The sequence below is a fragment of the Rhynchophorus ferrugineus genome, unplaced genomic scaffold (assembly GCF_030347505.1).
Source record: "Rhynchophorus ferrugineus isolate W39M unplaced genomic scaffold, kcgeb_rfMv2 rfM9, whole genome shotgun sequence".
Classification (NCBI taxonomy): domain Eukaryota; kingdom Metazoa; phylum Arthropoda; class Insecta; order Coleoptera; family Curculionidae; genus Rhynchophorus; species Rhynchophorus ferrugineus.
In genome coordinates this window covers 37447661-37473380 of record NW_027472588.1, presented here as the reverse complement: position 1 = coordinate 37473380, position 25720 = coordinate 37447661, and the positions used below count along the sequence as shown (strand labels likewise).

Here is a 25720-nt window from a genome sequence, read left to right as displayed (position 1 = left end):
ACCCACTTTACACATATGATGTAGACGTTCAGTTGATATATTTAAAGTGACTGCTATTTCATTCAATTTCAATTTACGGTCATTCAATATCATTTTGTGGATTTTTTAAATGTTTTCGTCGGTAACAACCTCTTTTGGGCATCAACTGTATTCACCGTCTTCGGTACTCATTTCACCACGTCTAAACTTACCATATCAATCCTTGATGGTTGATATTCCTGGGGCAGTATCCAGAAACTCGGCTAAGTTTATACTGTAACTTGCTTCAACTGTAGTTTTTCCTTTCAAAATTTACTTTTATCCATTCTTTTCACAATAACAAATGTTGCTTCACTCACGATGCTATAATTCACAAACTAATGATCCGACAGCTGTCAAATTTATACACGCATCTTTTGAGGGTTACTTACGGCTAACTAAAAAAGATATGAATTTAATTCTAGTAGCGCCACCTATGTGTCAGGCCGGGGACTTTTCAATTAACATTGCAGTAATTTACCTGAATAAAGTTCGAAAAAACTAAAATTATAAAAATTAAAAGCCTAAATAAAACTTTTGATTGTGAAATGATAACAGTTATGCTGATATTCATAATTAAATTGCTGCTTATTGTTTTTCAGCTTTGTATGGTTTTAATCAAAGTTTCGGATATATCGAACGAGGCCAGACCGATGGATATAGCCGAACCATGGCTGGACCGATTGTTGCAGGAGTTCTTCAAGCAGAGCGACGCGGAAAAACTGGAAGGCCTACCGGTCACGCCGTTCATGGACAGGGAAAAAATCACGAAGCCCTCGTCGCAGTGTTCCTTCATTGGATGCGTGTTGCTTCCCCTTTTCGAAGCTTTAGGAGAGTTGCTCACTGAATTACAAGTAAGATAATAATTTATACGAGTGCCATTTTAACAAAGCAAAGAAGAAGGAGAAAGACACCCTCGGGTCTTTTATACCGCAGGAATAATCCTCCAATATTGCCAAATGTAGAATTCTGGACGGCCGTATATATGGTGCCAAGCTACAAATTCAATAAAAACATCTCTACTGTAAACGACTTGATAGGTTACACAAGGCAGCTGAAAAAAAATCTTAATTGAATGAGCTTAGCTAAAATGCTTTAATATATACACTGTATTGACCAAACATAGCACCCCTTGACTAGCACTTTACTATCTGCAACACTTTATTAATAGATTTAGGTTACCTTCATTAAAAAAAACAACAAAAAATACTAATATTAAATTTTATATCCTGAATCCATAGTTTCTAAGGTATACTTGTATTCCTTAAATTAATTTTCATACTAAAAACCAGAAAACCAGTTGAATATTATGTTAAAAACGCTATGAACTTTTTCACAGACCCAATCTATGGTAGACTAACTATATATCAGTTTAAGAAATGTGTATTACTTCAACATTAGTGATTCCGTTACCTTTGATATTGACAGATATGTTAACTCTAATTTCAAACGTCACCTGACAAAAATTATCTTCATTTATAAAACAAAATTTAGAAGATATTGAAAATTAATTGAAAAGCACTTGACTTGAAATCTTACCTTAACCAAAAAATGAACCAAAAAAGTTCAAACTTTAGATTCAACAATAAAAAAACCTTCAGGCAGCTTAGCAGTGGATAAATCAACTGCTCGCAGACTTTTGTATTGGATGGGAATAATCCAAAAGAACAAAAATAGTTTAAAAAAAGTCTTACTCACGTGCATAAACAAAAACAGTTTTAAAATATTTACACATATAGTTCCAATGTCATTATTAAAAGTAAATCATTGTTTGGTACACCCCATATATTTAATTGTTTTAATAGTTTCTAATTAAAATTAAGGGTTTTTACAGATAATTATAACGATGTCACTATTTCATTTTCAAAAATTATTATTAAACATTATCTCTATTTCTCTATACTCTATTTTAAAATATGACGTTTCTTTTTTGAGGAAAATTATGAATAAAAACGTAAAAGTAAACCTAACAGTATGATTCAGGAAGTATGAAAATTGCATAAATGACAACAAGGGCAAAGACCCCTATTTCAAGAATATTTTAATGATAAAAAGAAACGGAAACAATATACGAGCTGTGCTATATTACATTAGGTTAGCGTTTTTCCTTAAATTAACCACATATTCAGCGTTCATCATTGTGTCAATTTCCAAAAAAGCCTTCTGCGCACACAAAGAGACGAAATTTAAATATTTATAAAGCATCAACGTTCGTGAAATAAAAGGAAAGGAAATGTTTCGAATAAAATTCCTTTTCGACGGTTTTTGTCGGTTTTCTAAACGTCTCTCCTGTCCAGGGATGACGGGGGGTTAGCCCCCCTCCAGTCAATTTAACTAAGTTTAATAATTATGTTAATGAGAATGAAGAAGGGGGCTTATCCTCTTAAGTAAAACGAATGTGAAATCATCCTAATCGTTTCTAGAGATTTCGTACTGTTGTACATTTATCAGGTTCTTGTTTGTTCTTTTTAGGATCTCATAATACAGCCAGTACGCGAAGCTCTAGATTACTACAAAAGACTTAATGAAATGTCAAGAGAGGAAAGACTGCATCGGAAAAGCATCGTGACCGAACTGGCGGCCGATCACAATTCGTCTAGTCCGGAAAGCGCCAACACTCTTCCAAAGTCTAGTTCGAACATCAGCTTCAAGGGAAAATCCACAGCCTTCCAGCAGAATCGATCCAGGTAACTAACAATGAAAATAAAATATTTTTAACAAAAAAATTAACCGACTTTTAAACATTTTAAAATAAAATATGTATATAATAATCGTTATAATAACTAAATAAAAATAAACAAAAATCTTATTTAACCTATCTACTTCTACTAAACGTATTTTCTAACAGGTCAATTGAAAAGTTCCCGGCCTACCATAGTAAAACACATTTTTTTGGAAAAATTAGTTTTTTTTATTCAACATTTCAAAGGTGATACACTAATTATAGCGATCCTCCAACTTTTCGATACCATTTTTGTAGTACGTTTTGTCCTTTTCTTCAAATAGGTCTTAGTTTCGGAGATCACCTCTTTATTCGACAAAAATTTCTTTTTTTTTTTTGAGATCTTTGAACAGGAAATAGTCGCTGGGTGCCAGATCTAGAGAATACGGTGGATGATAAAGCAATTCGGAGCCCAATTCATAGATTTTTGCCATTGTTTTCACTGACTTGTGACACGGTGCATTGTCTTGGTGAAGTAGCACTTTCTATTTCTTCAAATGCTACCGTTTTTCGGCGATTTCGCCCTTCAAACGATCCAATAACGCTGTGATAGTCGCTGTTGATGGTTCTTCCTTTTTCAAGATAGTTGAAATACAAACGTAAAATACAGACGCCATAAGTTTGCCAGCCGACTATTGCGTTTTCCCACGCTTTGGAGCAGGTTCATCGTGGGCAGTCTACTTGGATGACCGTCGATTGGATTTCGGAGTGAAATGATGGAGCCATGTTTCATCTACTGTCAAACACTACTATCTACACTATTATCTTCAAACACTACTCCGAATCATCAACTCGTCATTGTTTTTGGTCAGCTTTCTCATACTCAAATATTCGTGAATGATATGATGTACATGTTCAGTTGATTTCTTTAGAGTGTCTGCTATTTCATTCAAATTCAATTTATGGTCATTCAAAATTATTTTGAGGATTGTTTTAATGTTTTCTTCGGTAACAACCTCTTTTGGGCGTCCACATCGTTCACCGTCTTCGGTGCTTTCACCACGTCTAAACTTAGCATACCAATCCTTGATGGTTGATTTTCCTGGGCCAGTCCTGAAACTCGGCATCAAGCCAAGCTTTTGCTTCAACTGTATTTTTTCCCTTCAAAAAGCATCATTTTATCAACACGCGAAATTCCTTTTTATCAATTGTTTTCACAATAACAAAAGTTGCTTCATTCAAAATGCTATAATTCAGAAACTAATGACAATTGTCAAATTTATACACGCATCTTTTGAGTGTTAGGGCTAACTAAAAAATATATGTACTTAATTCTAGTAGCGCCATCTATGTGTTAGGCCGGGGACTTTTCAATTGACCTGTTAGTTTACATGGTTATTTGGATATGAAAAAGCTATCCGTATGGGACTTCCTCATAGAAGAACTTAGCGACGTTTGTTTCAGATCTCGGTCAACCGACGAAGAAGAAAGCTACAACATAGGCGGCGACGGCGCGTTACTACCCCCTCACGAAGACCAGAGTCTGGAGGACGTGCAAGAGGACCCCGAGAGCGGAGACTCGGAGACCGCCAACGAGGTGGAGGTATCCGAGAAGGCGCTCAAGTTCAAGATATCGACGGAATGCAGCCTGCCGGCCACCGGCCGCAAGAGCTACCCCGGCTCGAGGAAAGGTAGTCGCGAGCGCGGCCAGCACTTCAACCATTCGGACCTGACCCGTATGATGCAGAAGGGCAAGCTGAAGACGTCCGCCTACAGCTTCGACCATCACTACCTGAGCGAGAACAAGAAGTTGTCCTTCGACAGTCCGTCGTTCTTGGACGAGTACGCGTTGACGCTGAAGAAAAAGTTCGAGGAGGGACTAGCCGATCGAGATGGCGCCGAGGAGGAATGCATACTGTCGAAGGAAACCATCAACCTCAACAAGAGGAATTCGGAGCATTCGGTCAAGAGCGACGAGAAACGAAGCATCCTCAAGAGCTCCGACGCCAAGAACCAGAATCGGTTAGGTGGAGGAGAGAACTCGGATAGCCCGAGGACTAGTCCCAACAAGAACAACGTCCTGAATAAAAAGTACAAGTACTCGGACCAGAGCGACAACGACATCAGCATACTGAGTCAGAAAGACGACGCCAGGCAAGAGACGAACAAGTCGAATCGCTCCATCATGTCACGGTTCAGACAGTTCACCGACCGGCTCGGACTGTCGCAGGAATCCAAGGTCAGACACGCCAAAAACAACAATCGCGCCAAGAACTCGCCCAGGAAAGGTAAGACAGACGTTGAATCGAGTTGTTGTAGAAGTGTAGAAGACAGTCCGTTAAGAACAAGGCCTAGCAGCTGGAAATGTTTTATTTTAGGCAAAGAGAGATGCTGGTCGTCCGAAGCCGACGCCGACGACGATGTGGACTATCCTGCCGCGCCCTCCACGTCTCAACTGGACACCAACTGCACCTCCATCGGCAGCAACCAGACCGACTCTTCATCCAGCAAGCGCGTCAGTGTGTCCGCTGAAACCCGCAAGGATTTCCTGGAGAATACCTTGATGGCGGATAAGTGTAGAGTGAAGTTAGCCGAGGTAGACACGGAATCGAACGTGATTTGACAAGAGATCAACATTCCTGCTGGGGAATGCTTCGCTAGATATCTGTTCTGTCACTGTTGTACATATAGATCTAATTCCCGAGACGCCGTTTAAAATCTTTCATTGCTGTCCTCTATTTATTCGTTGATTATTTATTTTTAGTTTAAAAAATAAAATCCACCCCCTCCCACCACTGATTTCACCGTATACATTGATACGTGTCAATGCCATCCCCCTAGCTTGTAACGAAACAGAGAGAAAGAGACAAAAGATGTAATCTAACGGGTTGCCTTATATTGATCATTATCGATTCTAATTCGCTCTTTATGTTCTTTTAAACGAAACCCTCGTTATTAGATCCAGCTAAGACAACATGTGAATTGATTTCAAATAGTTTTAGTTAGCGAATTAGCGATGTTTTCTATTAACCTGACCGGTGAACGTTATGAGTATTCCAGTACTTATGTTTTTTTAATTTTAATATACAAAGTCTTTCAATCACCTTGCAATAAGTCTAATGCCTGACTAAGAAGACCACCGGTATGAAGCAGCAAAAACGTAAGGTCAGACAAGAAAAATCGTCTGGGCTCCAAAGCTGGGTAAGACCGGATATTGATCATTCGTCCAGATAAACCGTAGTTAGTATAAAACAGACTCTGCTAATGATGCCCGCCATGTCACAATTGTTAGTTTTGGCTTAAATCATTTTAAAATGGAAATATTGGTGTCAATAATTAAGATCAGACAAAAAAAATCGTCTGGGTTCCCAAGCTGGGTAAGGCCGGATATTTGTCACTCGTCCAGATAAACCGTAGTTAATATAAAATAGACTCTGCTAATGCTGTCCGTCATGCCACAATTGTTAGTTTTGGTTTAAATCATTTAAAAATGGTGGTGTTGATGTCAATGACTAAGAATAGTTCAGAGAACCAAAGATATTCAAAAACAATGACAAAAACCTAGCCCAAATCAGACTCTGCTGATGCAGCCTGTCATTTTGCAGTTGTTAGTTTTGGTTTAAATCATTTAAAAATGGTGATATTTGTGTCAATGACTAAGAATATTCCAAAGCAATGACAAAAACTTAACCCAAGAAACTTTCTAACAGCTTTACAATTGATTAATCAACTGTTTCCAGGTATTTATTAGCTATGTGAATTCGACCTTTATGTTCTATTAAACGAAACCATCACTATTAGATTCAGTCAAGGCAATTTATATACAAAGTCTTAGTAAATCACCTTTCAATAAGTCTAATGTCCGACTAAGAACATAACCTTGAAGCAACAAGAATGTAAAATCAGACAAGGAAAATCGTCTAAGCTCCAGAGCTGGGTAAGGCCGGATATTGGTCACTCGTTTTATTTTAAACGTCAGATTTTAACGACATTTTGACAGGTGTCATTTGAAAGTTAGGTTATGTGGTGGCGTCATCTATACGTCAGGCGCGGGACTTATTGCGTGTCATGTAACATATAATACATACGTTCCCGGGAAAATAGAAAACTTCCTTATCAATTAATAGCTATAAGGCATGTATTAAGCTGCGTTTGTCCCTGAACGGAAACTAAACAATTAAAAATCCAGCACCGAGTGTCGAAATGTGCCAAAGAGTTTTTTTTTCTTTCACGAATTATCTCCATTTTTCCCGGATATATCGGTCAAACAATTTATCGAGTGATTATTTTTTACTTTCGTTCGTCTTCCCCTTTATATTATACAAATCTGATAGGATTTAGCTTAAACTCGTCCGAAATACAAGGCATATTTTCAGTGTGAACTACTCAAAACATCGCAGGAAAATTCTTTAATCTACCCTATACATATCACCAGGAAAAACCGATTTACAAAAAGCCTACTTATACAATTACATCTCTTTCTAATACGCTTCTTTTCTACTTCCGTGGACCACTATCACAAGTCTGTACCTTATATTCGAATATCTGTTAGTTCAATGTATTCCAAAATAAAAGTGAAAAGGAAATGTAAATTTTATATTTAAAAGGATATTTGTGCCTCATGTACAATCAATTTGTTGCACACAATATATACATATATATGTATATAAATATATATGTATATACATATATATGTATATATATGTATATACATATGTATGTATATGGATTTTTAGTCAATAGTTAATTTTATTATATAGATATGTGAAAATCAAGGAAGCATTTGTAAAAAAGAGGGTATATTTGAAATACCAAAATAATTAATGTAAAAATTGAAATAAACCAAATAAATGTGTATGAATATAAGTAAGCATGTAGTTTTGTTATGGATTTATTAAATTCAATGTAAACAATAACACAAACAGAACCTAACAATGATGAAGAATAACATGAATAACATCACAATGAAGTATTCAACGCTACAACTCATTAGGCCACCACATATGCAACAAAACGACTATTGGTACTATGCAGTCTATAAGGATATAAAAACCACTGCAACTTATTCTTTTCTGGTTTCGAAATCGCCCTGACTAATTATCCTGTATTTTCTTCCTATCGATTACATTAAACTTAATATGCAAATAAATAAGTATAGAATTTACCAATGTTTTCTATTGTGAAATTTCCTACCAAAGAATAATAAAAAGAGTATTTAATTATCTACGTCGCACGTTGGCTGAACACGTATATCAGTGATATCTATTAGTGAAAATAGGAAATATCAACTGTTTCCAACAATCTAACCTAACTGTCAAATTCGGTCACTTTGACAATTATTTACAAAAAAAACTGTTTTTCATTTGGTATTGTTCAGTTATTTAGCGTGTACTTATTTGATTATTTGATATCCTTATTTGATCTTATAAAGAGCAACATTTTTGAAAGCTAAGGTAAGTTTTAAAAACAAATCATGTAAATATATTATTAATTTATAAAATAACATTAACTATATAATTATATAAATTATTAGTTAATACGTTATTATATAAATACATTATTTTGAATCGAAAGTAATATTCATAATTGCCTATATTTTTTTATTTACGATAAAAGGCAATATTTTATCGCATAAAAATTAAAAGTTTTTAACTGATGCCTCTTTTTTATCGGAAAGTAAACTTAAAATTGTATGGAAACCGAACTTTATCCAATAAAAGTTACCGATAAAAAATTCGCCGCTCGCCTGGTTTACAATCGAAAATAGAAAAGTTATTCCAGATTGAAGGGCTTCGGGTTTTTATCGACAGTAGCAAAGTTACGTGAAGAATTTCCTATAAATTTCAATATTTTTTATTACGAGAAAAAAATATCTATTTTTAAGTAATAAACATTTTGCATTCATTAAATGACTACTAAAATAAAACAAAAACTCTGTATAAAATAACAGGTGATGAAAACTCCAGCACCATAGCTACAAATTTAGCAACCATCATCCGCTCCAGCATATTTCAACAGTTATAGAGAAAGTCGCTTTTTAAGGACTATTTACAAGCTGAAAATCAAACGGATTTTGCCTATTAAAATGTTTTCTTATAATTTTTGTTATTTTCTATGATCAGAGACATCTCTCCATACTCTACACAATAACGAGCTTAGCGCTTTTATAGTAATCTTGATTTTTCTATCATTTCCACTGTTGACCGCTAGATGTCGCAGTGTTAATAGGAATCTTATTATAGGATATATAATTGTTTGGTTGGTTGCAGATAGTCAATTATTGTGTAAAATTTATTTAATGATTAAATTTAATACGGATCTAACATTAGAATATTTCATTTTTATTTTCATGCAAGCTGCCATATTACAAGAGAGTTATTGCAATATACTCATAACTACTCTATATACATAATGAATTCTAGTAATCAAACTTTTAAAATATCAACAAATTTATTATAAAAAAAGTAAAATAGGCATTTATCTCTATCACCCTTCTCGATATCCATAGGTGAGAAACTGTCAGAATATGGCTATGACAGTTATTTAGAAAATATGCTATAAGACAAGAAGAAAACTAAAAATTGGAAACGGATTGGAAATTAGAACACGTAGATAAGTTTAATATTGACTAAATAATAAAAAGATTAGAAAATATTTAATAGAAATAATAATAACCTAATAAACACTAGAAAAAGGAAAATATCAAGAATCATAGAGAATAAATCCAGAATAACAAGGAATTATAAAATAGTGAGGTAAAACTGAGACTTCTTTAAGGAGACATTCCTCCATTTATCCAAATTCTCTTCAATTTAATTAATAAGCACTATATAATAATCAATTTACTATTATGTAATAAACAGTAATTATTCGAAGATAAAGAATGAAGGGTAATTAATAAAAACTACAATTTTGAATTAGTAATTTACTTCTACCTACATTAATTATGTCTACATCTCCAGTAGCTCTCACTGATAGAACTCTAATGATTTATTGTTGATTTCTGCTTTCTTTTAGAGATAAGTATAAAACCAAAATAATCATTTTGTACTAATATTAACAAGATTAATATATCTTTTAAAAAATAAATACACAAAGTAATAATATAGGTTGATGGAGATTCTTCGATTAAAAATAATTATATAATATTGTTAAATGAATTAATATTTATACACCAAAGCCTAAGTCAGTATATTATTACATCCAGTTATATTAGGAATCTTATTAAATCCTTAGATATTGTATATATTTGATGTTATCCAATGTATATAATGCTATATGTGTATAAATATTGACCCTGCTTCTAGCTAAAAACTAAAGAACTTGTAGTTTAGATGCGACTATGTTAGTGTGATATGAAAAAACGATATAAGCGCAAAACAACATGCAACACCTAGCAATATGAAGAATAAACAATGATTTGATACACGTATCTCATTTAAAGCACTCATTTGTTTATTTTTATTTTGGCCCATTACAAGATATTTTTGTTAATTTTTCATAACAAAAACACTAACAAAGTCCAGCCGTTGCTGTGAACATGCTGATATTTTTAATATAAGCACTTCACTGTTTGTGTCTTTGATATTTTTACAATAAAACATATATAAATATTAACACTTAGTGCAAATAGAACGCAAATAATATATTATGTACATGATATATTCATGAAATTGAAATGATATAATTCAATTCTTAAATATAAATATGAAGAATAATAATAATAAACTAAGGACTAGGAAACGCAATTTTGATTTTCATTGTTGATAATGTTCGCCTTTGAAGAAATTTTGGTAAAATTTAGTGATGTTTACATTGTTTCAGGTCGATTTCAGGATTCAAATTTAAACAATGTTCGGTTTGATCCCGTTGGAAGCAAGCACCTTGTTGACGAAGTTGACAATAGCGTTGGCCGGTTGATCCGGATCAAGTTCAGCGAACAGGTGGCACTGGTTATCGGGATTGCTGACGTTGGGTTTCCTAGCAACAAATCCAAAGATTCTCCTGAAAAAAGTAGAAGACATTTTTTAATACGATGAATGTCGTTTACTAAAGTACAGTCGCCAAATTTCGTCCCCCGTATATTTTATGCTATCTAGTTTTCATTATCTCGAAATAAAAGTTAGGTTAGTCGGTCATTGTAAAAAGTGGTAGTGACACGTCGCCCCCACAGGAAGTTAACTAAAATATTCGCATGTTTGATTAAATATTTATACGTTTGATTCATTGAAAACGAAGATTATCACGCATGATTTAAAAAAATATGATGTATGAATAAAACAAAAAAGCAATAAAGCCATTTTGTCACAAGATCTACTTTGAATGATCACTGAAAAATTCTGAGAAATCTGTAGTTTTTCAACTGGCTATCTGGAAAAATATTCCATATTCATTTGCACAAAAATAAGGCATACAACATGGATAAGATAAAGTCATTTATGTTAACCAGTCATAGTCACGAACTAGTGTGCAGAAAATTACAAGGTTTTATTGCACAAAAGATTTAAACTTTTTTAATATATTGAAACCTGAATTAGCACTGTTAATCAAAAAGTCAGAAAAATCCTGAGTGAAAGTAAAGAGGAGTTCACAAGTTATCACCTGCTGAGAGGGAAGTATTAGTAACTAGTGATAATTGTATGTCCAGTGATGCTACTTGCAAAAAAAAATATGAAAGCTGAACAATTCCGTCTGGCTGAATCCAGCATGAACTTATATGAATACATATCTCTATGGCATTTCGTGTCTATAGTAATACCATCTAAAGAAGATCCCATCTGGTACCTAATGGTCATTACAAGAAATTTAGATGTAATTGACATTTAAAAATATGCCTCGCCCGAGATATTGAGAATTGGTTGATAAATGATTCAGGGAGACTTGTTACTACCAAGTTGAAGAAATATTTGGAAAAGGTTATGTAAAACAAGAACTTGTACTTAATACAGCAGCAATTGGATTTTGGAAAACGGGAATACTTCTGCTTAATGAAAAAATGTTGTGAGCTCACCACATTCAACAGATGCAAATAAATCAACATCTTTGACGTCATACATGACGTTTGTTGAACTATTCCAATTGTTGAACCATCTTGAGCCTCAACTAAACGGGGCAAGGCTATGATAGTCATCGCTTCATCCATAAACAAGAAATTACGGATGTAGAAAAGAAGCGGAATGAGAATGATGAAACAGTAGCAAGAAAAAGAGCTACAAGTGTAAATAAGCTTAAAGAGCAGGAAACAACAAAAAGCAAGCGGTAAAAGAAATATCTGTCTTCTGACGAGGAAACATCTGATGACGCCCAGATTATCATAAAAGAAGCTTTTGCCAAGATAAGAAGGCAGAAAAATTGATAATATGCCTCCAGTGCTTCTAATGGATGCATGGATGCTTAGGAAATCCAGGATCTCAATTTATCTGTAAAACTGGTCTGGAAAATGTTTAGATTTTGTATTTTGTTCTGATAACTGTATTTACAGAAATTGTAACAGAGGTAACAAGTTGTTGATTATTTTTAAAAATAAAGGAACAATATTAGGAGACTATACCTTATAATTATGGTACAATTAAATAAGTCGTAACAGTAGTATGTAATAAACTAAAACTTTGAAGTTACTTACTTTGCAACTTTAGCTGCTTGTTCATCATCAGCGCTGACAAACCAATTATGTTCCTCTGGATCTATACCACAATGAGATATAGTGTTAATCGGGTAGTGCTTCCTGAAGAACAGTTTGCGTTTGTTATCGGTCAAGGTAATTCCTTGACCGTTAACTTTGAAATGCACAATGGTTTCTTGAGGAGGCGCTCCCTGCAGTAATTGTAGTACGGCTTTCTTGACAGCTTGAGGACCTGTTAGTGATTCCATTTCCAATGTAATCAAGTAGTAAACATTGCAGGCGGCCCCTTGTAACTGCAACTGTTGTTGCATCTGAGCTTGTGGATAGTTTCGAATGTCGCATCTAAAAAAATATTTGAAATTATCGTTTCTAAGATACGAATAAAGCCAGCGCATACTTTAAATCGGCATCGGGCAAGACCAGTCTGCAAGGCAAAGCGATCTGTGTGATAGAATGTTGATATATCAAGGCTGATAAAGAGCTGAATACGGGTTCGTTGGGACAGCCCTTGATACGAACGCCCTTCGATGTCGGTTCGATCAGGAAATGCCTGATGAGCTCATCAGATCCGGTAGTTTTGTTCTGAAAGTTCGGCGGTACTGCAGATACCCTGAGGGCCAAGCCGAAGGCACCAGGAAATGAGTTGGAGTCTCGAACGACGAAAGTGCCCGCTGGTTGGTCTCTCAGCATAGTAATAGCTGAAAGTAAAATAATTATGTGTTAATTTCTATACATGTAGAAGAAATATATCGTGTTCTGAGTGGCCCACTATATTTAATATCAGTCAAGCGAAATCTCGTTAATTGTGCGAAGACTACAGTGTCAAGTAGTTAATTATCAGTATTTCATTGAAAGTAGTAGTGGCTATTTCTGGAGAATCCCAACTGTATTCGGCGATTTTGCGACGTTGCCATTTACAAACAATCGAGAGGTAGAATCCAACGTACCACGACAGCCATATTGGATTTGACCCTGGCACTGATAGGAGCTCTTCTTTGTAAGGTTAAGAATTTTGTTGTTTATAGTTTATTTATTTATGAACTGTTCATATTTTGGTTATAAGTAGTAGGCAGTTCAAATATATGAATAATTTATAAGAACTATAACTTTGGTTTATTATTGTAATATTTATATATTGATAAATAATTGCCTATTGTTTTAATTTATTTTTTTTTCTATTCAAAATTATTTTAAAATGAAAGATGTTTATAAAATGTTCTCCATATTACATTTTTATATTATAGGGAACGAAAAATATACCGATACATTTTAACTTGAGCCTCAACAGAAATATTAGATTAATCTGGTATTCTTGTGAATTCAAGATAAAGTTTTCTATTCTTTCTATTTATATTATATTTTTCAAATATACGTATAATATTTGACAACTGGCAACGTTGCAAATTCAATTTATTAAGAAATGATTTAGGTTTAAGTATAATGGTAGGTAAAATTACCTTCTTCTCTTGAAATGCTGGGCTTGTACCAGAATTTGCTGGTGTCGCGAACAGTTTTTACATGAGCTGCTGGTACTTCTTGGGGAGATTGTTCGTTAGCGCTGGATGCTACTGAACCGCGTCTAGAATGTCCAAAATAAATGGTGGGCGATGAGGAACCATTTCGTTCAAGATAGCCTGTGGCGGAAACGCTTCTTTGGGCGGTACCATGTCTGTATTCTCCATCTGAGGTGCCGTTTAGATCTGTCGGTGAAGTCGGACGGTCCTTCCTGTAAATAGAGATTCGTGGATGCAGACAATTTTTAGGGACAGAAAGAAGTAATACTCTTAGTATATAATTTCATGCTTGAAATATATGTAAGCCTTTAGCGCTTTTTAAAGGTTTGACTAATTAACCATTTACCAATGGAATTGTAAAATTGATATTATTGTTTGATATTATATGACAAATCAAAAACTAATATTTAGTAAATGTATGACTCTATATGAAATAAATTTGCTAGAAAAGATGATGTATGATATATTTAGATGTACACTAATTTTAAATAAAACAAGTGTGATAAAATTTGTTTAATTTCTAGTTTCATTAATGAATTACTTCTGTGTTTTCACTGTTTTTATTTATATGTTTCCATAGGTTTCTAGATTATTAAATAACATCATAAGGAATATTACTGAAATACTAACTATTATATGTATTCATAATTACAACAAAAAATGGTATCTTTTTACAATAGATAGAAAACAACATCAAACATGCAGCAAAAATGCAGAGATTTAGCATAGTAGTGCTTCAAGGAGTAGACTTCATTATAGGACAAACAATCCCTTGTTGTTTCTGCCCTGTCATAAAAAATATCTAATAAAAAACAACGAAATTGAACAATTGCATACCACAGCCTAAAAAGAACCTAAAATAGTGAACAAGAAATGAATAATAATTGTTTTCATGCATATTTTTATACAGTAAAGTACATGTACAGTAAACATGTTTCAGATAAGACATTGCAAAATCAAAACATCTAAAAAAAAAATGTGCAAAATCCAAAGGTGCTGCTCTAAACATTTATTCATGCTGATTTCCCTGTTGCAGTATTTACCTCTCTGGGGACAGAGCCCACTTGTTGTTTTTAGTTACCATAGCTGATGGAAAACTTAGACGGCTATAACGAAGATGATTATATTTTTAGACATATTTAATGCCATAAATGGTTTATAATAGATTCAATATGACGTTTGCAATGTAACTTTATCATATTGAATCTATTAATAAAATTTATTTAGAATCATTTTATAATGTGAAATTGAAACTTACCGCTGGGTTGTAGGACTCTTAGGGGGCAATCTTTCTGATTGTTCGAATTGTACTGATGGAGTTGAAGCATTGAGATATGTTGTTCTGGCTAAGACTGGGAAGGCTGGAGTTTGAGGCCTTGGCGAAGAGCTGTGGGACGGAGACGTATCGGCGTCTGTTCCTGTTGATTGTGTCCTCCAGGTGTACGATGACTGTTCATACTATAAAAATATTGTTTTAATAAATGAACGAAGTTGTGTTAACAGTTGTTTTCGTATTTTATTTTAAAATGAATATAATAATAAGCAGCCTAGGTTTAGCTATGTTCAAGTAATAAAAAAAATTGATACACAAATAAAAAAGTACAATTAAAAAAATAATTTGCAATAATCAATATTCCCATATATTAGTACATGTGTATACAATTTATGATCATCTATGTATAAAAATAAATTAAATATCAATACAGTGATATATTTAGATTAAGATAGCCCCAATTTCGACAAAAATATGACGTTAGATTTTTTTATTCTGTTATTAACACTTCTGGCGATAGAACAGGAATTCTGACGATTATCACATGAACAATCTGAACTAGCTTGGTAGCATCAGCACAACAGAAATAATTAAATACGTTTTTAGTTACCTGTTTATTTCACTAATGACCTTAGATTTTCATCGAACTCGTTAAACATGTTTACGAAATCGTCATGGTTGGATATATATATATATATATACATGCATACATATTTTCCATTATTTTGATAGTACCGAATAATAATTCATAGACTTTATTTATTTACATACAAAAAAAAATTAAACCTTCCGATAGCCTTTTCCATATACTATTGTATAGAATCCGTCCAATAAAACAGTCCACTCAGATCATCTAAATGTATGACGTCAAAACGTCGCAATGTTGCCGTATCACCTTTGAGTTTTAGTTAATTTTGGCTTAACAAAATTCTAAATAAAATAATAAAACAAAAATAATGTTATTAAATATAATTTACCATAACATTATGCTACATATATTTCATGTATTATCTTGTTTTTGTTCGAAGTAATATATTACAGACCCCTTCTGTTTCTGGCTTCGGCCTTTTAAATCAGTTTGATAATAAGTAGCGAGTTAATTTTTATTGAAACAAGCAAAGTGCCAAAACATTTGCTAGTTTCTAACCTGTAATTATTATCAATAACATATTTGATTAATTTTGCAGACGTTTCACAACCAGTTGAATTTTATAGACTAATTCTGTTACAAGTTCAAACTTATCAGACAGTATCGTATCTCTTTTTAAGTAGTATAAAATGAGAAGGAAAACATAGTCTGGTATTAAAACGAATTTACAAACTGCAATAGGCAATACATTATACATCTTGATGATGTGAGTTCACTGTTACTTTGAATAGACTATAGATAACTGAGAATGACCAGAGATAAAGGTAAGTGTTAAATCCCCAAGTGTGTAGTGCTGTATGAACACATTAGTGCGAAATGATGAACAAGGTAAATAAATTGTACACACAAATATTAAAATTGCAAGGAAATCGAGTGCACGAAAAAAGTAAACGAATGGAATAAGTGAATGTTAGTAATACCTGTGGCCATGCTGTAATGTTAGGGCTGTTACTAGAATCGCTCGATAGGTTAGCGATGAGATCGTCAAGAGCATCAAGGCGTGAGGTTTTGTCTCTTAAAGAGGTGTCAATTGCGATGGTCCCATTTTCTATACCCACCGTTGCCTGGTTGTAGCGGTTCGGTTCCGACGGATTTGTGTATTGATTTTGCTGCTGTTTACTATACAGATTCTGTTGTTCCACCAAGGATAATAGACCAATATCCTGATCCGATTGAGGACCACGCGATGACGTCCTGATTATTTGTCCGTGAGGATTAGCCGCCAATGCGGTCACTGGATCTATTGTCTATAATGTTGATGGTGAAAAAATGTTAGCCAAGTCTGGGATGGAATTATTACTGTGACAATGTATAGGTGCAGTGTACAGATATCTTTTAATAAGGGGATATATTAAAAGTAATGATACACTATTAACAATAGTTATATACAATAGTTAAATATTAACACGTACTTGCGAATGTTTCTCATGAGCTTTCTTGACAGCCATAAATGGCCTTTCGTTTCTGGTCACGGTTGAATATGTGGACTTTAGGGTGCTGTATTGTGAAGAACTTGGCGTCGAAAGTCCGTTTCTCTGCATGGTGTTGATATGTAGTGGTACGGTGAAATCATCATCGTCATCCGCAAAGGCAGTAGTGTCACTAGTATATCCATCTAAAACGATATATTGTTTAATTTCTTTGACGAATTGACATTTTCGACAATAACGAAAGGCAACCATTAACGTGACTGTATATTGGGTTGCCTATACACCCTTTTTATATCACAGTATCTGTTTAAATATATATAAAAATACTATCGTAATGTAGAGTCTGATTTTCAAACTTAATTACCTAATCTGTGACTTGCGGTGGGTTTCATGTGCCGTGTTTGGACTTGTTTGAGCTCGGAAAACAGGCGCGTTTCGTGAGGTTGACGTTCTTCTTTCAGTCTCATCTCTTTTCGTTCTTTGAGTTTTTGTTGCTGCCTTTGAAGCCACGTTAAATTGCCGTTGGCGTAGCTGTAAAATAAATTAGATACAATTATTAGATTAGGTAATATATATATATATATATATATATATATATATATATATATATATATATATATATATACATATATAGATAAAATATTCTACATTTTGTAATCAGTTTTTCTTTTTATGTATCTATGTGTATTAGGCCTACAAATGCTTCAGGAGATGGCATCAATAATTTATGGTCTATTCAAAGTTTATTTGTATATGTGTCATCGAAATTTGTGACGTCAAAACGTCGCAATGTTGCCGCATCAACTCTGAATTTTAGATCAGTTTGGCTTTGGCATACAACAAAATTTTAATCTAAAAGAAATAATTGAACAAAAATGTTATCAAATATAGTTTATTTTAACAGCATAGTACATCTAAAAACTACAGTTAATTATCAAGCCACAATAGTTTATAGGTTCGAGTTACAACCTCTTATCACGATTGATTTGAAGAATTTTGCTATGTCTGACAACTGGACGATTTTGACAGGCTCATTCGTTTACGTGTTCGAACTAATCAGTCAACATTGTGTCTCTTTTTAACGTGAATAAAATGAGAAGAAATTGGCTGATTCTAAAACGAATTTACAAATTACGGCAGGCAATACCTGAAATATTTTGATGACGCATATAAGATAAACTTTGTATAGACTATATGTTAATTTTGACAGATATAAAATGAATTTCTTTTGTTGAATTTTATTGATTTTTAGCAAAAGCTCATGGATAAGTCAGAGCAGCATTTCATCTTATATTATATCAAAAAGACAACAAAAATTGTGTTCGGTATAACTTGAGAATATACAGTTTTTAGAAAGGCATAAGTATTGTAAGACAATTGTCAATAATCTAAAAAGGATACAACATATTTTTTTTTGCCAATAAAAGTTATATTTTTTATGAATTTTATAAAATGCTAATTTTACAAGAAATGCAATGATGTTCTTAGGAATAATAGTGAAAGAAAGAGCATTTTTTTTAATTATAGTAATGCTCACACTCTAAAATAAATGATGAAATGGTCAAATAAAGGTAGAAATAACATGAAAAAAGACAGATAGTGGCTTATCCAGTTGGCTATAATTTATTGTTTATATTATTACATAAAAATTCAGCTTCCGAAGGTTTGTGGTCGAACAAATGTGATTTTTTTTTTGAAACATTTTAACAGCACAATGTTTCTTAATACTTTTTATTCCCATGGAAACGTTTATGGGTGAAAATTTAATTAGGATCATAGCAAAACCTTAAAACCTTAGTTAAAACCTTTGTTTTTTGAAAAATCTGAAGGTGAGTTAATTTCATACTGAATATTATTTCATTAATTTCTTTAATTTTGGAAATATTTTTATTGTATCAATATAAAAAATAAGTAACTGTGTAACGAGATGGTGTAACGTTCAAATGCTGATCGCCTGGCTTCCGCATATCTTTCGGCGTCGTTACCAAATCGAGAAAAATCCGAAACGGTCGTCTCACATTCCGATTCGCAGAATCGTCATCGGACGCGGACCATTCGAAATTCACGAGCGGGATAGCGGCGAGCGAGATACAGGAGACGGAAAAAAGAAGGGAAACCGGGGAAATTGAGACACGTGAAGGAATGCCTTATAATTTACTGGATTCAGTGAATAGCAGGCGCAGTTTTAATCAAATACCGAATATAATTAGTCGAGTATTGCGGGAGAACGAACGACGATAGCCTTAGAAGGATCCGCGTACTGGATTTCTAACGAATACCGTTCGCTTATACTAATCAATCTCGTCTTAATATGGGTGTTTAGTTGTTAGTATTTGTTTTAAATTATGGTAAATGTCTTAAAACCATTGCTCAATAAGTTTCCTACATGTTTATGGCACAGCACAATTCTCTATATGAAAATTCTTTATTCTTAGCATTTTTTATTTATTCGTTTAATACAAAATGCTTTAAATGTTAGTTTCTTTTTTATATTTAATTTTAATGGCTTCAAGACACTGTTGGGATTTTTATTTAGAGTTTAGAGCATTGAAAGTGGACTGTTATAAATATCGAACTAGATCGACATATTTTGATCCACGACAGTGTTACGGAACTAAATATCGAAATATCGAACATTTATAAAAGAATGGATAGTAAAATAAGCTCAATACTTAGGTTCTATATGAATTAACCAAATATGGTGATGATTAGTATATGCTAGCATTGAAAAGAAACTGATCATCATCCATCATCTGTTCAAACCTGACCAAATCGTTAAATCGACTCTTTGCTGTCAACAAATGTGATCGAAGCAAGCGATTAGAAGACCATTGATTAGTAGGAAATGTAGGAAAGATGTAATACATATCTTCAGTTACTTAATAAGGATTGAGTTAAATTGGCTGAAGGTTGTATGATGGTTTTACCACTAAGGCGACGAAAGGTCATCGATTAAAAGACTGAATAGTAATTGAAATTGTTTTTAATTTTATACAGAATTACTTTTATTGATCTAGAGAAATCAGCTTTGATACCATAATGATACAATAAGTACAAAATGTTTTTTTATGAAGGTTAGGTTTCAATGGTATTATTTTTATGATAGCAAATACTAAGCTGTCATTTAGAGGCACCACCATTTGCTTTTAAAATAGCTGCAATTGTTCACGGATAAGATTCATAGAGTGTCTGAATGGTTTACAACGGAATGCTTCCCCAATCTCGTACTAAAACATCTGCCAATTGCTTCAGTGGGTGTTTGGAAGCAATATCCAATATGAGGATGTCAATATATTCGCATCCACTAATCAGGTCGGTGATGTACATGAGAGGACGTGCTGATTATAGCTGATATTGTCGTCCAAATTATAACGGAACCCTCCCATGCTTGACTGTAGGAAGCAGGCAGTCTGGATCGTAAGCCTCTCTTGGTATTTTCCAATATATAAACCCGGCCATTTGTAAGAAACGGCGTTAACGATAATTCATCAGACCATATCACATTCTTCCAATCATCGAGTGTCCAGCAAAACGGTGCTACAGTACACACGATATTCATTAAAGAACTATTTTGATCTTTTTAATTTTGCAACAAAAACAAACTGATGTGCTGATTATATGCCCGATTCGTATAAACGTGCGTATAAACTAAAAATATCGCACTTGCTTGTTTTATAAACAATTACGGCGCTTCTAAAAATACACCGCTGGAAAACATAGGTTTATTTTAAGAAATCCATTTCAAAATAATATACCATTTAAATCGTATCACTTGGTCAAATTTCAATAAACAATTAAATCTCCATTCATCTGGTTATTACACTTAACAATATCGTAATCTTTGTTTTTTACACGTGTGGTGTCAGTTAGTCTTAATAGGTCAAGAATGGTTAAGTGGTATGTTATTTTTACCTTCTACGTAATCAGATTAACGAACAAAAGAAGATGCAATGTGTTGACATCAACTTTAACTTGAGAGATTCGTTAAACACATGGAGATGTATGACTAATAACGGGAATAACAATTATTGCAGCTGAACGTATATGTTTATAAGGTATTTCGCTATAAAAGACCATTGCAATTAATAAAATATTGTGGTGCAACGATGACAGTTAATATTATAGACTGTTCAAGCGCTCTAGATCCAAGAATACATAACAGATCAATTGAAAAGTCCCCGGCCTACCAAAGTAAAACACATTTTTTTGGCAAAATTAGTTTTTTATTCAACATAATTCCCTTCAATGGTGGTACACTGATTATAGCGACCCTCCAACTTTTCGATACCATTTTTGTAGTACGATTTGTCCTTTGCTTCAAAATAGGCCTGAGTTTCGGTGATCACCTCTTCATTCGACGAAAATTTCTTCCCAGCGCGCATTCTTTTGAGATCTGAGATCAGGAAATAGTCGCTGGGGGTCAGATCTGGAGAATACGGTGGATGAGGAAGCAATTCGAAGCCCAATTCATGGATTTTTGTCATCGTTTTCACTGACTTGTGGCACGGTGCATTGTCTTGGTGAAGCAACACTTTCTTTTTCTTCAATTGCCAATAATGCTATGTAATAGTCGCTATTGATGGTCCTTCCTTTTTCAAGGTAGTCAATGAAAATTATTCCATGCGCATCCCAAAATACAGACGCGATTATCTTGCCAGCCGACTGTTTCCCACGATTTGGAGCGGGTTCATCGTGTACAGACCACTCAGATGACTGTCGATTTCGAACTTCGAAATGATGGAGCCATGTTTCATCCATTGCAATATATCGATGGAAAAACTTGGTTTAGTTTGAAGCGTAATCAAACACTGCTCCGAGTCATCAACTCGTGGTTGTTTTGGTCAAAAGTGAGCTCGCATGGCACCCACTTTGCACAGAGCTTTCTCATACCCAAATAATCGCGAATTATATGATGTGCACGTTCAGTTGATATCTTTAGAATGTCTGCTATTTCATTCAAATTCAATTTACGGTCATTCAAAATGACTTTGTGGATTTTTTAAATGTTTTCGTCGGTAACAGCCTCTTTCGGGCGTCCATTGCGTTCACCGTCTTCGGTGCTCATTTAACCACGTCTAAATTTAGCATACCAATCCTTGATGATTGATTTTCGTGGGGCAGTATCCGGAAACTTGATATCAAAGTTTTTGCTTCAACTGTCTTTTTCCCCCTCAAAAAGCAATATTTCATCAATACACGATATTCCTTTTTATCAATTTTTTTCACGATAACAAAAGTTGCTTCACTCAAAACGCTATAATTCACAAACTAATGATCCGACAGCTGTCAAATTTATACACGCATCTTTTGAGGTTTATGGCTAACAGAAAAAAACATATGAATTTAATTCTAGTAGCGCCATCTATGTGCGAGGCCAGAGACTTTTCAATTGACCTGCTATTTTTTAAATAGACTGTAATTATTTTGATGAAAATATATGTAAAAAAATCATTAAAATACCTAGCGTCATGATACGTAACCGGCCATGTTATCATAACCCGACCTGTCTTATTAATACTTTATTATACTTGCTGCAAGTTAAGGTACAAACAAATATTCCAACGATATTAGAAAAAATACAATGTGTTTTAATACAAATGAGTAACACAGCTGGTAAACTGATAGGTATTTAATGCAGGTCTATACTGTTAGCTTGTGGGTTTTTTAATCTCCACCTAATTCCTTTCGTTTTGGTATCTGACCCAATTCCTGTTCTATATAAAACGTTGTTGATTCATAATAAGATCTAAAATCCCAGTCAGTAAATATTCTCCCTACCGAAGTCGATAGTGATGGCAGGATGGATATGGATTCACGGCGATGTCTTGCACCTGGATGTTTAAATTGATCTAAATTTAGTCCATTAGGCGATTATATTACAATATATATATATATATATATATATATATATATAATCTTTAACAAGAGGAAAGAGAGTTTCAATATTTTTTGTTGGCATTTTTAATAGTTTTACACCGCTGTTCAGGTTCTTTTGGAACATTTTTGGATCTGATTTTGCTGCAACACGTTTCTTATCTAAACACCTGAAAAAACAATCAATACCATTTGCCAATATCATCCGTAACTCTTCCTATCGTGATTTGGCATTCGTAAATTCTTTAATTCTTTAGTTTTTCATCGGCTGTTGATATGTTAGGACGACCCGTCATCATCTTCAGTGTCTTCGCTCACGTCTTAACGACCTTTGTACCAAACGTAAACTCTTATTTAACTCACAGAAGGGTCATCGAAAAAACATGTGATTTTTTAAAGAATTCATTGGACTTAAGCCGATTTTCAAACAAAATTTAATAAAAATTCTGCAGTAAAAGACAAAAACAGTACCTGTACAAATATTATTCTTTAATCAGTTGACAAAGTAATTGATGGTAGACACTGTCTAGAGATACCTGCGAGTACCAATGTAGCCCGTAAAATTTCAAAATTTAAGCAGCTTTTTAACCAGACACTGTATGTGATATTATTTTGTCCAACTTATTATCTGATTATTTTTGTATCTATTATTCAATGTCTCGGACTAATCAATATTTAATGATGTATGTTAATTTAAATAAATTAAAATAGTGATTTCCCATATCATATTGGATGAATTTTGATCATTTTTTCATTTTGAAATAATATATATTAATAAAAATATGTTACATCGATTTCTACAAATTTATTCCATCTTTTCGATGTACCGTGTGGAGATAACGATGTTAGTTTGGTAGTGACACACTCATCAATCTACTTTCGCACTTCTTCAGTATTTTGAAGCTGTGTGCAAGCCAGTTTCAGCAATGAAACTGCGATGCTGAAACTATTTGGAACAGTATTTACAGTCAATTCATGTGATATCCATTTTCTCTCCTTTTGGATATCGCTTATCGCATGTCTGAGAACGTCTGAGAACAGTTGATTCATGATCTACTAAACTGTCTGAAAGTTCTTTTGAAAATGCTGGATGATTATCGTCTATGTGATAGACTTTAGAAAATGAAAACTATTCATTTACTAAAGAAACTATTTTATTTAACAGAAAGAGGAAGCAACTGGTTCAACGGCGATGTAAAGAGACACTGAAGGTAAAAACAGAAATAGTCCCTGTGTCTATTTTTATATATCTCTTCGTAACACCATTCAAAACAGATGGAAACCCCTCAGATAACATTGTCATCGGTTTCTGGTGAAGTATTAGTCGTATACTGTAACACCTCCTTCGTAAAGAAAGGTCATAGGGATATATGTTGTCATCCCATCTAGACAGCTTGTAGTTCTAGTAAAATTATATTTGGGTATAGCTTGTACATTTGTCCGCCAGTTTATCTCTCAAATTCCTCGAAATGGGACTGTTCTATCCAAATTCCAATAGATTAGGTTAATTCACAGCTACTTCAATCCGCCTTTGGTGGCTTTGCCCCTTGAACTGTGATACATGTGTCAGGAATCTACTGACTACGGTTCTTTTCGAAGCTTGAATGTTTGTTACTTGGAATAGTTTATGGCTAGGGGTATTTGAGCATCTTCAATCCACCTTTTGTAACCTTACAGCTTCAGCCGCCATACTTTTACCAGAACTCCGCTTTTATACATCAAGGAATGCTTCGAGTAACTGCGGAAAAATATCCAGTCCAACGTCAACCTGTCTTCTTTCCTTGATAATTAATTTGATTCCGGTTAACTGAATGAATTCAAAAGCCAGTTATAAAATGTGAAAGCGTTTTAATAACAAAAGCTATTATTTCACTTCAAAATACTGTTTTATTTTACGGAAAGAAGAGGTGACTGGTTGAACGGCGATATAAAGCGACACCGAGGGTTAAAACAGATAGATTCAAAACAGATGGCCGTTCATATCACAGTGCAGTCCGTAGCCAGTGCAGTAATAGTCGTATAATGTAACATGTATACTAAATGAAAAATTTTATTGTATGTAGGGAAACGTCAAGATCATCGAGTTCATTCATAGTTGGGTTAGGTCGTTTAATGCATTCCTTAGTTGATCAAATTACATGTAAGTACTTAATAGACCAAAGTGTCAGAACTAGTAATTTTTATCTTAAATAAATTATTCCGAGTAATTTGATTTTTTGAAAATTCGAGACCCTCTGCGTGTCTCCAACTTCTTTAATCGATGTTCTATGTTAAATATCGCCGATGGCAACGCACAGCAAAAACAGCGTTCACGGGAATTTATAATATATTCAGATTTGAGCGTTTTAATAAATTGGAATCGTTAAGGAAGTGAGTTATAAAAAGTCGGCATGGCGGAAAAAAATCAGACGTAGTCCGCGAACATAAAATCGGCACTTTTAAGGTCGCCGGTTAGAATGTCGAATTCATTAATCCTCCAGACACACAATTGCGCAATCATCTTTTTGTTTATGTCTTCCTACGCTGGCCTAAGTTCTCCGTTTTTAGATCGACTCGTACGCCCATCCGCCAAACGTTGTTTACGGCTTCAACGCGAGTCTGTAGCGTCACTAGACCTGCTGATGCGACTGAAAAAAAGGAGTAGTGGCTATTTCTGGAGAATCCTAACCGGTATTCGG

At 33.9% G+C, this 25720-nt stretch overlaps 2 protein-coding genes across 36 annotated transcripts in view; one reads left to right on the top strand and one right to left on the bottom strand.

Moving 5' to 3' along the window:
- Positions 1-7550, top strand: part of Pde9 (Phosphodiesterase 9) — a 289689-nt gene extending 282139 nt beyond the window's left edge. For 3 of the 6 annotated variants that reach the window (XM_076414786.1, XM_076414784.1, XM_076414785.1), the window contains 3 exons: positions 621-872; positions 2491-2705; positions 4145-7550. In XM_076414786.1, the coding sequence (XP_076270901.1) occupies positions 621-872; positions 2491-2705; positions 4145-5303 (1626 nt within the window). In that variant the 3' untranslated portion in view covers positions 5304-7550. The remainder of the gene's footprint in view (positions 1-620; positions 873-2490; positions 2706-4144) is intronic. The other 3 variants (XM_076414787.1, XM_076414788.1, XR_013007241.1) reach the window with 2 other exon arrangements.
- A 2040-nt stretch (positions 7551-9590) lies between these two features.
- The window catches only part of by (focal adhesion protein tensin), a 449419-nt gene continuing 433289 nt past the window's right edge, over positions 9591-25720 (bottom strand). For 12 of the 30 annotated variants that reach the window (XM_076414748.1, XM_076414747.1, XM_076414758.1 and 9 more), the window contains 9 exons: positions 17533-17699; positions 17151-17353; positions 16659-16985; positions 15075-15274; positions 14860-14922; positions 13760-14028; positions 12700-13000; positions 12303-12644; positions 9591-10684 (listed from right to left, as the gene is read on the bottom strand). In XM_076414748.1, coding sequence (XP_076270863.1) covers positions 10525-10684; positions 12303-12644; positions 12700-13000; positions 13760-14028; positions 14860-14922; positions 15075-15274; positions 16659-16985; positions 17151-17353; positions 17533-17699 — 2032 coding nt within the window. In that variant the 3' untranslated portion in view covers positions 9591-10524. The remainder of the gene's footprint in view (positions 10685-12302; positions 12645-12699; positions 13001-13759; positions 14029-14859; positions 14923-15074; positions 15275-16658; positions 16986-17150; positions 17354-17532; positions 17700-25720) is intronic. The other 18 variants (XM_076414751.1, XM_076414750.1, XM_076414760.1 and 15 more) reach the window with 5 other exon arrangements.